This window comes from Spinacia oleracea, chromosome 3, assembly GCF_020520425.1.
Source record: "Spinacia oleracea cultivar Varoflay chromosome 3, BTI_SOV_V1, whole genome shotgun sequence".
Lineage (NCBI taxonomy): Eukaryota > Viridiplantae > Streptophyta > Magnoliopsida > Caryophyllales > Amaranthaceae > Spinacia > Spinacia oleracea.
The window spans coordinates 42,894,636-42,911,574 of NC_079489.1; the positions used below are offsets into that span (position 1 = coordinate 42,894,636).

The following is a 16,939-nucleotide window of genomic DNA, read 5'->3' on the forward strand; positions in this document are numbered from 1 at the left end:
TCATCTTTTTTTATGTGGGAGGTTCTGGATCGCCTTAAAAGGGTTTTAGTCTGAAGAAGATTGTTTCTTTGGGTAAGAGACCCCAAGTCCTTGTTACTTCTGCTGATGAAGCACGGGAGGCGCTTAAGAACTTGAATGGCCTTGATTTGGCCAACACTCCCAAACCGCCGTTTAAGAAGCAGTGTCGAGCGCTAAACTCAACCTCTACTTCATTTCTGGATAGGCTCATCCATGTCGATCCTCTAGCAAATGTGTCTATGAAGAAGATACCCAATTCTCTTCGGGAGTAGATGGGTAAGTATCAGGCATGCGCTGAGGATCGGGAGGCCTTTTGGGCTGGTCTGAAGTTCTTGGAAGGTCTGGTGGCTACTCGGGAGCGCGCGCTCTGAGGTATTCCATGGTATAGAGTCAATGGGGAGTTTGAGGAACATCCTGCTCACATGGCTCAATACCATATGGGAGAGGTATAGATTCATCGTATTTTTGCTCATTCGTTAACATTTTTCATCCGTTTCCGAATGATTGTTGATTGTTTTCTTTTCCTTTTAGGTTGTCTATTGGACTACCTTTGCCCTCGGATATATTAATTTCAAAGAGGAGCGTCTTCGGCTCCACGAGGAGTTCTATGCTGGTGATATCCCTTTAAAAGATTCAAGGTACCAGTATGACGTCTCGGAGCTGAAGAAAGCTCGGGCTGAAATGGTCGGTTGGCAAGTTGCTTTCTAAGAGGATAGGGCCGAAGTTGCTAAACTCGCTGCACAAAGGAGGAATGATGCCGAGGAGAATCAACATCTTGAGAAGGATATGTTGAGCAGGCCACCAAGTTTGGGCAACTTGAGGGAGAGAAGAAGATGCTTGAGGATCGTCTGCTCAAAATTGTTGAGAGGCAGAAGAAGCTCAAAGCCGAGGAAAAAAGTGAGTGAGAGCGAGAGGGAGTTTGGATTTGCGATTTTCGGGATCTAAGTTGTGGTAGTTGCAGTTGCAAAGGCAGTAAATGGTCAAAGGCATCATACCAGTGGTTCTTGCGGTGGCCGGAAAAAAAATAGTTGTAAGAGAAGACTTGAGCTTGGTAAAGATGTAAAGTCTTTTTGTAAGAGAATGGTTGTTAAAGATGGAAGCCATAATGGTGAGAAATAGAGATAGATGACGTACTAAGAGAGCTTGCTAGCCCTCCCTCCTCCCAGTGTCCCATGGATGCTATCAAGCTCTTCCAAAAAAATTATTTAAATATTAAGATATAACAAAATAAGTTTACTTTTAGCACATGTCAAAATAAAAATAAAATAGTTTATAAATCAACAACAAAGGATCACTTTATAAAAGCGAAGTTTATTTATTTTACCATCTAGAATTTTGCAAAACACAGATCGCCATGTAGCATAAGAACGTTTTCTTTAAAAAGATTTACGACAAACAAAACCTTGTAAGAATTCATTATAATTACTGTAAAATTATAAACAAGAAATCAATTAACACAACTGCAAACAAATGCCCGCACACGATTAAAATCTAAAAAATAACATATAAATCGACATGAGGCTCAACCATCAACAGACCGAAAACATGGCAAAAAAACCATGAGACTGCAATGGCAAGGTTTAGGCCACATCTATCTCTATAATACAACAATCTATAAAGGTGAGACTAGAGGCTAAAAAAGTAAAGAAAAGGTTTACCTGAATTAGAACAAAACCTTGTTAGTTCTCTGTGAAGCCAACAAAATAAAGGGCCCTTACAAAATACTAGTACACAAAATTGCTTCAGCGGACAAACTGGTCACTGCGTATGTTGCTCTATTATAATGGAGAGAAAACAGAATGGCTAAAGGGAAAATCATTTACAAAAAAGTCCAGACGAATGTATTTACAAACCAACCTAGCACCTCTTTTAATCTTCAAGGGTTTGAATCTCACCCATCATGATGCGGTTGCTAACAACATTGAACCCCAATACAGCAGAGCTCACCTTCTTTCCTTTCTTTCCCTTCTTTTTCCCTCCTTTCATCGATGCATCAGCACTTGCCACAACATCTCTGTCTTTGTCAAGGTCTCTCAAACCTTGATAGTCGGAATTCATGTCTCTGGCTCCTTTGTTATAGGCCTTCAGATCATTTCGACTTTGAAAGGCAAGCTCCAGCACATCTGCTGACAGCAACTCCATGTAATTCAAAAACTTCTCAATGAATTCATGATTTGGATCAAAAGATCCAAGATTTTCCGTAAGAAGTGTCTCAGCCTCAGATCTGGACTGCTTTGAGCAAAACTCAAGAAAACTTGTATCTGAAAACCAAAAAACAGACATACTAACATCAGCCATAAAGGTCAAATCAAATGATGTTCCCACTGCTAGAAAACCAACTACTTCGTATAATAAATCAAGCTTGTAGTAATATACATCATGTGAAAAATACAGAAAATAATTAAGGACAGGCAACAGATGCAAGAAATCATACCTTTGCTTCCAGTAAGCCGAACTGATTCATTCTGGCACCAATCTCTGAAGTCCATCGCCTCTGTGTATTGAAATGCAGAAAGGTCACGAAATGCTAATAACGCACAAAAGGATGTCAAACATGAGCTCAGTTTGGAATGGTTCATACTCACCCAAGTGCTTTGTACTCCCATCTCGTTTCCCTTTCCCAGAAACCTGTGCAGCGACAGGTGAAGACGAAATGTGCTCCACAGCCCTGCCACCAGCAGACTTTTGTCGGTTAATAGAAGTTCCAGGAGTTCCTTTGACAGGAGTGCCTTTAGTAGTCCAGCTGCCTTGGTTACCAAGCTGAGGAAAGACTGCCCTGCTCACAGAAACATCAATGGAAAAACGAGTAACAGGTTATATCTGTAAGCTGTAAGCAGCTGATCCACTTTGCGAAATATCTTTATATGATCCTCATCATAGCACAATAAACTGGGATGCAATGTAGACTCAGGGTGATTTCAATCAGGAAACATCACGTTTTAGCTCTGATTTTCACAGAACACGAACGAATGAAAAATCATACGGAGTACTAAGACTTCAAAAAATTTAGAATGAAAAGCTACAAGCCTACAGTTTGGTCTATAGGGGAAGTTTAAAACCTTTCTCTTTGAAGTGCAATGATAATGTAGTTAATTACATGAAACATGCTCACTACTCCGCAGTTCACAAGTCGAGGTGCAATGCTAATTAATTAAAGCAAGAAAGACATAGCACTTATACTCATTGACTTTTGAACATCTGGAAGAATAAGTTTAAAAAAATATCAAGATTGGTTATGGTGGTAATTAGTATTCCTGTTGTTAAGGGAAATTTCACTGACAAATTTCTGCAAGACTACAGCATGCCAAGTCTTGTGAAACTTAAACTTCTGTGTAAATAACTTCCCAATAGACACATGAATGGTACCCTGTGAAACTTAAAAGACCACATACCACATGGTTGTATGTCTCAAAAGTGCAACGAATTAAAAAATAATAACATCCTTGTCCCTTCACCAGAGTTACCTGGTTCGTGGTTCGCTTTGGTACGGGGTACGAGTTCGGGTTCGCGGGTAGCTGATTTTAGGTTCGCGGGTAGCGGTATGGATTATTTTATTTTTTTAAAAATTCAAATTAACAAATAAAAAGCAACCACCATCTTCATTCTTCGGCAGTTCGGCTTTCCAGTTCTTCACCTCGACCTCATCCATGGCTATTATTTTCAGCAAGACGAAAGAACAACAAAAACAACAATTGACGGTAGGAATCAACACATATGTAATTCTCAAACAAAAGCCCCAACATATTTTATCTTCTATCGCTTTCCCGGACTTTCAATCGTTAAAACTAGGGTTTTGGTTTGGTTCGTGAAAAGTCGCGAATTGGATCGCCGGAGAACCACGAATTGGTACAGGCGAACCGGTTCGCGGTTCGCGGGGGTTAGGGGCGAACCAGGTAACACTGCCCTTCACCAACAACAAAATAATAACATCCTTGTCCCTTCACTAACAACAATATGTTAATCTGAGAAAGAAACTGACCCCATATATCCCTCCCTAATCCACCCAAAAACAAACAAGTTGCACTTTTGTGGTAATTAATTGTACTGCCTCTTGCCCTCCATTCCATATTATTAGTTATTTAGATTATTAATGCAAATACCATTTGTTGGTTTGAAATATCAATGCAATATTAATTGTCAGTTTTAATATCAACGTATGTAAAATTTCCTTGAAAGACAGTGAATACGGAAAAGGATACACAGTTACAAACATAAACCATTGCACTCCCCCTGTTCCTCTTTTTTATTTAATTCCTTATATAGCAATGGAAATTTTATTTCTTACCCTCTCTTACTCCCACCAAATGAATCCGCTATAACACCCATGTCGCTAAACAACTTCTCTTTCATACTCAAGTAATTAAAAAAAGAAAGGACCCACATGAAAAAGAGAGTATATTGAATTATAGATTACTTTAGTTTCAACTGCCACCCCCACTTTTGAAATTCTACATCCACCCCTGCCCGGCTGCCCCTAATCTAACGTACACTGTCTAGACTCTAGACTGCAATCTACATTCTAAAAGAAGAGAATGAGTTAATAAATGCCACTAGGGATTAAAAAATAGTTCAAGGCTGCTGAGATAAACTTCACTGATAACCAGTAAGGGAAAACTGCTGTTGTTGACCACCAATAAAGGAAGTAGTTGGTCCGGGGACACAAATTCGAGGACATCTGCTCTCTGGAGATCCATTCACAGAAATCTACCTTTAATGACAAAATATTCATGCAAAATTCAAATCTGGAAATTTGACTGCAGATATTTTATGCCTTGCTCCTCTCTATTCCCCTCCTGTTTTACACCTTCTAATTTACTACTGGAGTTATGTCACGTGGACACATATACCTGAGTAACTTTTGAGTCCAGTCAAGATACATACATAATCAACAAATACTCACTCCCAAGCCAAAGATTAAAAAGGAGAAAATGGAACTCAACCACAAAAGAACCTTTTGATAGGTTTCTCATGGGTTCACACCATCAAATGACCAACATCTGCGATAACCCTTTTCCCCCTCTTTCCCCTTTGAACCTCTATAACTATTCTAAACAAAATGCTTCTACAAGTTCTAATACGTGCAACAAACAAAAAAGTACCTTCACTCATCATTAAGATTCAACCTACTCCCCTGATCCATGTGTTTTGAGTTAAATAAAAGAAATCACAAAATAAAACACAAGCAGCTTCATATTCAAAACATTTTAACACTCACCCTACAGCCTACAAGCATAAATGAAAAAGAAAGGGAGCAGAAAGAACTAATCCGTTTTGCTAAAAGTATTTGACTTATACAAGCAACACATATTGATCTCATAAAGTCATAATAGCCTCACATACACCTTTACAACCCTTCCATATCTTCATTGAGGCCAATTGACCAATTTGGTAAAACAAAAAAGTATCAGTTGGTGACAATTTGGTAAAAAATATTATCCGCCGACAACTTGGTAAAATAAAGTAAATCCGACAACATTTGACCAGCATTTGTAAAAATCAATGTGTGTTACACTCCCGTGATTTTATTATTTTTATCATATATTTTCTCTCCCTTTTTCTTATAGTGTTGTTATTCTTTTTTATTACTCCCTCTGTCCCTCATTAGTTTTTACACTTATCAAGACATAGAGTTTTAGGACATAAGTTGTTTGGTTATCAAATATTATTGGAAAAGTTTATGTGAAATGAGATAGTGGAGTATTATTTTAATAAAAAGTAGATGTGATAGAAGATAGTGAAAAAAAAAATTAACGGAATCTAGGAGAGTGTGGGTCCCTAACATTTTGGTGGTGGGAAAAGAGATGTATTAAAATAATTGTGGGGTCTTTTCCAAAATAGAAATGAGTAAGTGACTAATTTGGGACTTATATAAACGGAAAGCGTAAAAACTAATATGAGACAGAAGGAGTTTGTTTTTTGAAAGATTTTTCTAACTATTATTATATAGACTCACCTTTTTTTTTATTTCAGAAATCCCTTACGGTAAGTTTTATTTTCTCTCTCCCTCTTTTATTTTTTTCCCTATGTGGAATTGCTCTTAATTTTTCATGAACTATATTATTTAGGAGGGTCATAAAAAAATTCAAAGTATCAAAGAACGATGTTTTTTGGATGTAAGAAAATTACCAAGAATTATTTTTTTGGTGGATTGAGAAAATGTGAAGAACAAGCTAGAGTAAGGAAGAGAAAAGAGAACCCAAAGTATTTAGAGGAGAGATATAAGAAAAAAAATTAACAAATTATTTTATTATATAAGAGGATTGAGAGTAGAAAATTTGTCAAGTGAAAGGGGGAAAACCAATTAATGTGTTTATGAAAAAATTATTACGGGTTACTATACATTCAAACTAAATAAGAATTTGTGTATTTTCTTTCATCTTATTACATTATATGTAGAGTGAGTGTCCAAGTGTTAAAAAGTAGGTTATTCACCAAAATTATCTAAAAACCCGAAACTCGATTAGATATCCGGTCTAGAAAATAAGGCTTCAAACCAATATGGAACCAGATCCAGAAATTTGGGAGCGGGTTCGATTACTAATATCATTCAATTCCAAAAGCAAAGAGTGCCTGCTAATTATAAAAGTCTGGTAAGCGTTTTTCTTTTTTTTTTCCAACTACATTTTTTTGTCGAAATCCTAAATTCCTAAAATTGTCTTAATCACTTTTTAGTTCGAATAAAATAATAATTTTATCATATTTTTCCAACAACACGTGATAAAACACGATTTTATTTTACTTCATTAAAAAAAATCTTTTTAATAAATTACATTGGAACAAAAAAAAATTATTTAGTAACATCCGTGCATTGCACGGGATCTAACATAGTTGTAAGTAGAAAAAAATTCAAGAGGAAGGGAAAAAAAACCAATTAGTGTGTTTATAGCATTTTTTGAAATTGAAGAAAAATAAAACAAAAAGCAAGGGAAATGAAAAATAACTTATGCGTCAAATACACGAGGGTTAAAACAAAGTCCGATCAATTTTAAGACTCAAATGACGTCAAATTCATTTTAATTTATCAAATTGTCTCCGGAGATTAGTTTTTTACCAATTTGGTTAATTGGCCTCTACATTCATCACCAACATAATTGTATTAAGCCAATATCAGTAATACAGGGGACTTAAAGCTAGGTCAGCGTAGTTGTATAGTTCACCCAAGTAATACTATTCAGTTGTAAGTGGGGAAAAACAGAAATATAACATCCAAAATGCAAATAGCTGAAAAGAATGAATAGCAAATGCAGCTTATGAAAGAGAAAAAAGACATACTGTTTGCTCTCTTGCTTCGATTGATCTGGAGGACCCCAGAACAGATCATCTTCTCCTTTATACTTTGTTTGTGAAGGAGGATGGGAATTGATCTGAACCGGAGATATGGCTTTCGAAGGGGATGATGCTGAAACTGACCACGACACAGGACGCGTCTGAGCTGAACTAGGTTTTGGTGAAGTTGATATTGGTGCGTACTGTTGATGTGGAGTTCCTTTCTTCCCCTGTTCTTTCAGGATGTCTCTCAGTGATGTGGGTTTTGGAAACTTTCCAGCATCTGAAGACCAAGCAGGAGCTGGAGAAGGGCTAGTTGATTCACCCTTCCAAGGAACAAAGTCCCCTAGAGATGGACCAGATGGTGGTGCAGGCAATACCTCCTTCTCTGCTTGCACATGTTTAGTACTTTTTACTTTCTCAACAGGACCAGATGCAACAGCCACATCAGCATAAGGAACTGCAGCTGAAACCTTTGCTCCAGAAGCTTTAGCCTTTGCAGCTTTCTTACGACTCTTCTTGGTATCTTTAGCCTCAATAAAATTCTCGTGATCAACCACATCTAACTGATTAGGCGTTGTTGGTAAAAGAGGAAGACTTGAAGCATTGTCAGTGATTTCAATGCTTCTGTTGTTAGACTTTGCTAAAACTTCTGCGGCCAAAAGATCATGCAACCCACTCTTCTTACTCTTTGGCGACTCTGTTTTCCCCATATGCTCACTACTATTACTATCCTGGTGAATATCTCTAGATACTTTAGGCTCCACATGGGTAACCATTCCACCCCAAGGACTGGAGAAACTGATAGGACTAATAGAAGCAGAGACAGTAGGGGCAGGGATCTCCATCTGTGCCCTTTTCTGCTCTTCTTGTTGAATTTCTAATAGTGACTTAGGCTTCACACAAACAGCTGGTTTCCAAGCTCTCTGTGAAGAACTTACTTGCACACCTTGTTGCGTAACAGAATCACTCTGTTTCTGTTCACCTTTGGCGTCCATAGATTCAAAAACACCAGCAGGGTAATTAAGCGAAGTATAGAGATCAATTTCTGATGGGTTAGATATTTCCCTAGCTGCCTCCATAGGTCTTCCATCTAATGTACTTCTGGAAGCAACAGAAAGATTCGACTTGGTCGCACTAAGTGCTCCTTCAGCTTCAGATTGCTTAGATTTCTGCACAGTAGACGCTTTGGAAGCTCCCTTCAACTGGTCAGGAGATGGTTGCGCCTTGGAAGACTTTAGCTTTCTTGATTTCTTGTCGGAAGTTTTCTTAACCTCACGTGATTCAACATTTTTTGCGTCTTTTGCTGCAGATACATCTTCATGACACTCCTTTTCAGAGTTTTCCTCTAGAGTACCAGTTGGTGTAAGCTTATTATCATTTGTTCTCTCAAACATCAAAATCTGATTTTCCCTAGGGCTCACAGATGATTCAGAAAACTTGGGTGGTACAGAGTCAGCACTTAGCACACTCATCCCCAAATCCACAATCAAAGTAGGTTGTGCTGTTTTTGAGTTTCTCTCTACCACCTGGCCTGATAAAGATGGTGCACTATGTTCAGAAGTGACACGTTCCACTGCAGCCGTACTCAGGGACTTGTCCACTACTTCGGAGGCGGTTATTTTTCCCATCATTTCTGAACCTGATGGTAAATTGTTAATGTTGTCGGCATGTGTTGACATAGATGGCCAATTTTTTTGTGCCGTTCCTAACATCTGATGAGGCAAGTGCAAAGATGATCCGTCAGCAGGTACTTGATGACCCAAACCCTGGGAAAATTTTGGAGGCATATTGGCAATGCTAACATTTCTATCATCTGGCATACTAGAAACAGGAACTTGAGAATTAGCTTGAAACAATGAGGGTGACAGCTGGGGCGCAGATTGTTCAATGGGTGCATTTCCAATAGGCGATGCAGAAGTCTGTAACTGCCCAAAAGCTGGATCACCAAAACGTTGAACAAGCTGCTGCTCTGACAGAACCTGAGAAAGCAATTGTTGTTGCTGTTGCTGTCGCAACATCTGTTGCTGCTCCTCTTGCTTTTGTTGCTGCTTAAGCAATAGGAACTTATCCAGAATTGAAAGCTGTGGGCCTGGGACAGCCTGTTGAGAATGTAATTGCATCAAATACTGCTGCTGTAACAGATTTAATGCCTGAGGGTCATGTGTAAGGCCAGCCGAGAGTAGCTTGTCAGACTGGATGGCAGGGTTGTCTAGAGTCTGGGCAAGTAAATTTGTCATTGATGGATGATTTTGTGGCTGCTGCTTATGCTGTTGCATACCATATGCCATTTGAGGAAAATTCTGTCCGGAATGCAAGTCAACGTTTTCTTTAAATGGATCGATGCCACCTTGCACAGAAAATTTTGGCCAACCACCTAATCCATTGTTCACTCCACCAGAAGACCTATCAGATAAGCCTTGAAGAATGGACATCATCTCAACATTCTGAGGAAGAGATTGTCGGGGAATATCACCAACAGTTGAAAGTGGATTTGCCTGTGGAATGGTAGAGTTCCTAACAAAGTCAGGGCCCACAGGGGCTCCTTCTCTACTTGCCCAGTACGGATAAGATTGAGTCAATGATTTTTGTCGTTCTAGGTTCATTCTTTGGGCCAAAAGGTTGAGAGCATCTCCACTTTCAGCCACCGAGGGAGACATACCACTGGAATTTTGTCCAACAAATCGTTGCAGCCCTGCATATAATAGGAAAGGAAATGATTAAAACCACATTAAAATAGATCAACAACCCCAAAAGAGAGTGCAAATACTATCTCATTAAATCAATGGCCATGGTAGCAACCTTCTGAGGAGGCAAATCTCTCCAGATGAGAAGTGGTTATTTCTCCAGCCATTAATGACTCCAGAAATTTGTTTTCAGCATCTGTTGACGATCCATGAGTATGTCTATGCTCATTTCCAAGCAAATCAACCCCGCTAGGACCAGGAAGGACCTTCCCAAATCCACTTGAGCTTGACCTACTAGACACATCAGGTACCTCACTCTGCTTTGCTGTATTAAACCCAGGTGGGGGCCTTGCTTTAGCTCGCAAGTGGGGCATCACATCACCAAGTGAAGCAAATGCAACGTCGTTTGGGGCATTTACTGGGCGAACTCGTAAGTCTATCCCAAAATACCCAGCCTCAAACCACCCAATTATATCACTACCAGAAAAGGGACCCTGAATTTGACCTTGCGGATCTTTATAATAAAGGAGCATGTCATCTGGAGAAGTGTGTAAGAGTTTCCTTGTTTCTTGCTCCCGGTCAACTGTCACAACGGCATGTTTTCTGGCAGCAGAATCTTCACCAACTTGCCACTTGAGTTCATTGTGAGCATTTGGATCAGGCAAAACAGATGAGTTGTCTTTTGGTGCTTGTGACCAGCTGATGTCAGAGCTTTTGGAGCGAATACCACCTCCCGCTGGACTATTAAACCAATCACGTGAGTGAGTGCTTGCGTGCTCTTCCAAAGAAGGTGACCGCCACGGAGTTCCAGATTGAGAATAAACACGCCCCTTAATGCCAGGGTCTCTGTTATCAGAGACTTCATCACCCTTCTTTAAAGAACTCTCATCATCTCTTGCAGCTGCTTTCAAGCAAAGAAATATACATTTAGGTGATGAACAACCACCAAGAAACATAAAACAGACACTAGTGCAGCTGAAAAAGATGTGAGCACGTTTACAGTTAAAGAATACACCATAAGTTAGACTACACCACATTTTCTTCCCTTTCTTCGGCATTCCTTAATCCAGTGTGTGACTAGGTATCTCAAATACATTGAAGTAGAACCAAGTTGCAGAAAAGGATTCAAGTACAATAAAATTCCAGTATAGCTGTCACTAGACTGTATCCACCCATAAGCACATACAAAAAGTCAAAATAAGCTTTCCTCCTCTTAACTATTTAACAAGTCAATATTACCAAATTTTTACTGGCACCAACAAATAGATCTAAACTTAATTTTGAAAACTGAACACCATCGACAAAAGGTGAAGCACAGAGTATTCTTTGATCTAAATTAACAAAATGAATTCTCAGTCTTCACTTATTCAAAATGAAGAGATCGCAAATGCAGTTTCCAATTTACATGACAGGGTCATAGGATTTATCAAGTCACATGTGAACTTTCCCCTCTAATCACTCTTCAAATATCTACCTTTATAGACAAAATTCATATGGTTCATTCATAACCCATACTTAGAAAACAATTCTATTTTTGTAGAACTTGCCATTAAGTCACACCAGTAATGCTGATCTAACCAAAACTATATCCAAAATTTAAATCATGATAAAGATTGATGTAAATATTCGAATAATTGTAATACAGTTGAAGACATATCTAAAAGCAGTGTCTGCTCTGCAAATTTAATCAGCAAGCCTTAGTAACCATACCTGGAACTCTATATTTCTCAGCATATATCTGAGGATTTTCATTGCCATCCATTATGACATTTGAACCATACACATTCATCTGCTTCTCACGGGGTGACAACTCTGAAATTTTTGAATAAGTACCTTTAGCATGGTCAACTTTATCATTGTCTTCATCAGGAGGAAGGGATACATCATCTCTGCTGCCTGTCAAAAGAAGTTGCATAAAATTGAATAACTGCAACAGAGAAAATTAGATGCCTAAAAACTAGCAAATGAAAGATTTTAAAACAATGATGAAGAACCACAAAAAATGCGTACCATGTTTCGTTCGTCTTGATTGAGCATATTCATTTGGACTTCGTCCTGTAGATCCTTCCTTCGAATTCTGGGGTGCACCGCTGCTTATTATGTCCCCCTTGTCAATACCCTTCATAATAGCCTGCGCCATATCACAGATTCACAGACAATGAGAATGATAACACTGAAAGTCAATAAGAACATTTTCTTAACTTACTGATTCTTCAGGCGTAGGTGCACAAAGTGCCAGAGGCCCCAAAGGTTCTTCCTGAGTGAGAGAGGAAACTTGCTTCAATCCATCCAATATCTTGTTCGAAGATCTTATCTCAGTCAGCCGGTAAATATCAAGCAACTTTGTTCTATTATAGCTGAAAGGAGAAGGTTCTTCATGACCATTATCACCTCTGTCAGAATTAAAACCTGAGTGAGGATGAACAGAATAGTTACTAATACTCCCAGCACTAAAATTAGCCCGTCCACGACCAACAGAAAAAGTAGCATTATCCCCACGACCTCTCCCGTGGCCAAATGTAGGACCTTCTTTGCTAGTCATTTGAGGATGGTGATGTAATGTTTCTGCTTTAACACGATTTTGCAAAGAGCTAGGCCTCCACGGGCGATGGTTATCACCCTCCCTCTCATCCTTCCCGTGATTAGCTAATTGTGATTGGCCTTTATCCTGAGGCATGTCACCGTGTTTTCCAGCATCAGTCCACTTATCTGCCTCTTTATCATCAGGACCCCAGCGCGTGTTCCACTTACTCTCACGACGCTGATCATAATTATTCTCCTTGCTTGGATCAGCCCACTTGTCGGATGGAGCACGACGTGCTTCTCCAAAGTTCTTAGTGGGCGTATTATCAACCCACCTGTCGGTCTTCCGACCGTCACCAATCTCTTTTTCCCCCTCCCTCCAACGGTCCTTGCGAGCTGATGGATTAGTGTCTCTTTCTTCGTCACGCCAGCGATCACGACGCCCAGTTTCTGCATCAAGAAAAGTAGGCCTGAAAACATCCCTTTTCTTCTGGTTATCATGCATCTCCTCACCATTTCCCGGAGACTTAGTGACATCTGAACGATCACCGTAACCAGTGTAAGGGCTTGGACGATTTTCCTGTGTAGATATAAAATTCATCAAGCTGCTTATAAAGCAAAGCTAATAGAACTTAACAGTTCATTACTACAGCCAAAAACATCAGCTGCACAAAAAGTAGAAATATTTGTACAAACCCCTAGTGACATCCCAGTCTTAGTCTCCCCTGGCTTAGGGAGAAGCCATTGAGGTGAAAGCGGTATAGGATTGTCTGGCCCTGTGATATCTGCAAAATTGACAAACAAAACAAAAGGATAAAAAAAATTAGAGAATCTTAAGACAATGACTAAAAATACATATAAATCATGAAAATCTACCACTTTCTACCAAAGGCAAAAAAATTGAAAAAGAAAAGCAGTGTTTTTACCCTGTTAACCATATATTCTAGCCAGTAATTACATACGAAGGCACTGCTTTCAACTAAAGCTCACTATATAAAGCAAAAGATAAACACTATAAGAACAGAATCTTGCCAACTCAACCCCAGCGGAGGAATATCCGTACAGAACATCCTATAGTTTCATGCAAAAAATGGAGCCCAACATGAAAAAATCAGGATATGTTTAACTATATAAGCACATAGAAAAGAAGCAAAGGTTATACGCATAAAAGGAGTGTAAGAGAGATGTAAAAAAGAGCAGTAATATCTATAGACAATGTACACAAAGGAAAAGCTGAAGATTTAGTGTGAGACCATGGTTCAAAACATTGATTCAATAGATCAAGGGTTTGGTTTTGGACTTTTGGGACCCTTATGGTAATGTCAACTTTTGTAAATTGTAACCATTAACTGCAAAAATACCCTTTTAGCTATTCAGGGGGATCAGACCCGCTCATATGAAGCTACAAACATTGGCAGCTCATTACATCAAGCTGCTACAGTGACTGGTAATATCAGTATCATCTGCAAGTTAACTGTGAAGTTTTTGTCGTTGCAATAAAATAGCAGAGTTCTTGTAATGATGGCAGTAAAGCATGGTTAGGTAATGAGAAGGATTACTCCTTAATCCCTCTACAGTAAGTTGTTGCATAAATCTAAAAAACACTTTAAGAAATCAGTCATGCAAATAATAATCTAACCATTCATCTCTAATACCCTCAAATACTTAGTTAAAAGGGTCCAACCTTTTCTCCATTTAACCTATATCTGGACACGTTTATTGACATCTACAATAACGAAGGACATAAAATGATAGAAATCAACCATTGTAACACCGAGGCTGTGTTATTGTTCAAATAACCATTACAGTTTAGTATCACAAATAATAATCCTCCAAATTACCCTTTCAAAAACAAAAGTAGTACTTTAAATGGTGACCATGGAAATCCTATAGATATTCCCAGAAATCAAGACCGGTCCATTTGAGACCCTTGATTATTTTTTCTCCTCCTGCCCTTTCAGCATTGCTGTTCTGCAAGGTGTCTTCCCTAGACTTCAGTTGAACATCGTTGAATATGAAAGCATTCTCAAATGGATTTATCATGCAAATTTTACCAATACACCCTTCATTATATTAATTATTGACCTACTCACCTTTACTTCTGCGCATCTCTCAAGAATTCATGGTCTACTTTTTATTTTTTAATTCATTTTTTTGCCTTTTGAAACTTTACATACAACTAATAAATGCAAAGGTGGAATCTTCGTACTTCCAATGCACTCACTCCTTTAGATACTTTTTTCTTAAAATGCTCCCAGATTAAAATGGGGAGAACAAAGGGTGACGAAGGGAGTACTTGTTTTTGTTATTAATGGAATCTTACCATTATCCAAAAAAAATTAAAAAAGATAAACGGTCCATTAAGATTCCAATGTAACCTAGGGTTCCCCTGTATAATCCCAAATGTGATGGTACTTTGGAGAACCTTAAGCTTATCAATTCCCCTCATATCATACAATTGTTAAAAAGTGATGCTACACACAATAAAAATACAAACGCAAATAAAAAAAATGACTTCCAAACCTTCTATCTATATCACCCCTATCTAGCTCTCATCATAGTCATCACCAAACACCAACTTTGCATCTCTACAAATACTCCACCACTCTTTTCCATCTGTTTCACCGACTCTCCTCTCTCTCCTCCACCAGGCCACCACCATCCCTATTACATACGCATTGCAACATTAAAGATTTATTTTTATCAATATAATTTACATTAAAGCAAAACTATAGTCGATAACTACTACCACATGCTCCACTCAATCCCTTTACTTTGTTAATTGTATTTTACTTTTATAACTGTATTTTACTCCATGTATCCAGTTTACACTAACCAAATGTTTTAATGGAAGTAACAGGTCATCAAACCCCTCTCATGTCCCTTTTACTTAAGAAAAGGTAGACATTGTTGTTTTTGTACAAGCAAAGGTTCACATGTCTTGCTCTTAAGTGGAAAATATGGATAAAGGCGAAAGAAAAACAAGCAAGCGAACAATATTTTAAATAAAAAGAATCCTATATTTTAAATAAAAAGAATCCTATTTTTCGCAGCAAGAGCAGTTGAAGAGAAAATAAATCAGCTCAGAAATTAAACCTCAAACACCCAAAAATTTTATAAGAATTCATTTGACAAGATCAATGCCATAGAATTCAAATCCTTATCTTTACAAAACCCAACAGCTCTTGTATTAAACTAAAGCAAATGAGTAATCTTTTTTCAAAAACTAAAACAAATTTAACAAATTAACATTCAAAACGAAAAAAAACAACACTTATCCCATAAATACCCTGAAATACAGCTGAAAAAATTTCGTAAGAAAATTAGGGTTTTAGAATTTAACATAAAAAACAGATGAAAAACACAAATAAAACGTCAATTTTTTCAATTAAGCTTTCATTAAAGGGATGGAAAAGACGAACAATGAGCAAAACCCTAGAATTGAAAGCGATGACGATAGTTAAAGAGAGAAAGGAGGAGAAAGAAAGAGTGAAGGGGAAAATACCTTTGGCGATCTGGTTGGGAGGAGTGAGAGTGATGGGCTTGCGAGAGTCGGAGGAAGCCATTGTTGATCGAAAATGGAGGAGAGAGAAAGTGAGGAATGAGGAGGAGGAGGAGGGTTGCAGGAGAGTCGAAAGGAGGAGGAGAAGGCGCAGGAAAATAAAAACCCTTAAAAGAGAGAGGAGAGTGTGAGTGATAACAGGAAGGAAGCAAGCAATGTGAGGGGAAGGAATATAGAGATTGGGGTCATTTAATCACTTCAATATCTCACCACGTTTGATTTTAATCCTCTAACACATTACTTTTACTCTTAATATCTCAAATTATATGGATAATTAAAAATTTATAAAAAATTGATATTTAAAAAATATATATCGATATAAATCTAACATGATTCTAACTATAATTTCTTAAGTATGAATCACAAAAAATGGCCAAATCGTAGTATGAATAGTGTAAAAACTCAATGGTGCAATATTTATGAAACAGAGGAAGTATTTAGAAAAATAGTTTTTAAAAAAAATATTTAGAAAAATTACACAATAAGGGGTGTCAATTCTCAATCCGATCCAGTGAATCCGATGAAATTGTTCAGCCGTTTAGAAGCTCCAAGCTAGAATCTGAAATCCGATTCAATTATATTCAACCCGAATCCGACCCAACCTGTTAATATTGATCCGATTAAGATTTGAATCCGATAGCAGACCAATATGTGACAATCTAAATCTTTTTAATCCGAAATGAACCGATCTGTTTCAACCAGAATCTATTCCAACCCGATGAAAATCCGTTTAATCCGACCCGTTTGCAATATGTGGCCCCTTTAATCCAAACTGTTTCAATTTGTGACCCTTTTAATCCGAATCAATGTCAATCCAAACCCGTTTAACCCGAATCGTTCACGACCCGTAAGAGAACATTAATTATGTCTCACACTTGAATTA

The 16,939-nt window shown here is 38.1% G+C and overlaps 1 protein-coding gene across 2 annotated transcripts; it reads right to left on the bottom strand.

Moving 5' to 3' along the window:
* Nucleotides 1-1,502: 1,502 nt before the first annotated feature.
* On the bottom strand, nucleotides 1,503-16,215 carry LOC110787641 (protein ESSENTIAL FOR POTEXVIRUS ACCUMULATION 1). Of its 2 annotated transcripts, none has more exons than XM_021992270.2 (10): nucleotides 16,000-16,215; nucleotides 13,191-13,279; nucleotides 12,178-13,074; nucleotides 11,982-12,102; nucleotides 11,682-11,867; nucleotides 10,087-10,872; nucleotides 7,291-9,979; nucleotides 2,604-2,794; nucleotides 2,453-2,512; nucleotides 1,503-2,279 (listed from the first exon to the last, which is right to left on the bottom strand). In XM_021992270.2, the coding sequence occupies exons 1-10, from the start codon at nucleotides 16,058-16,060 to the stop codon at nucleotides 1,888-1,890; spliced, it is 5,472 nt and encodes a 1,823-aa protein (XP_021847962.2). In that variant the 5' UTR covers nucleotides 16,061-16,215; the 3' UTR covers nucleotides 1,503-1,887. The 2 variants fall into 2 exon arrangements, with proteins under 2 accessions (XP_021847962.2, XP_056696202.1); XM_056840224.1 differs by lacking the exon at nucleotides 16,000-16,215 and adding an exon at nucleotides 15,018-15,041.
* Between the last annotated feature and the right edge of the window lie 724 nt (nucleotides 16,216-16,939).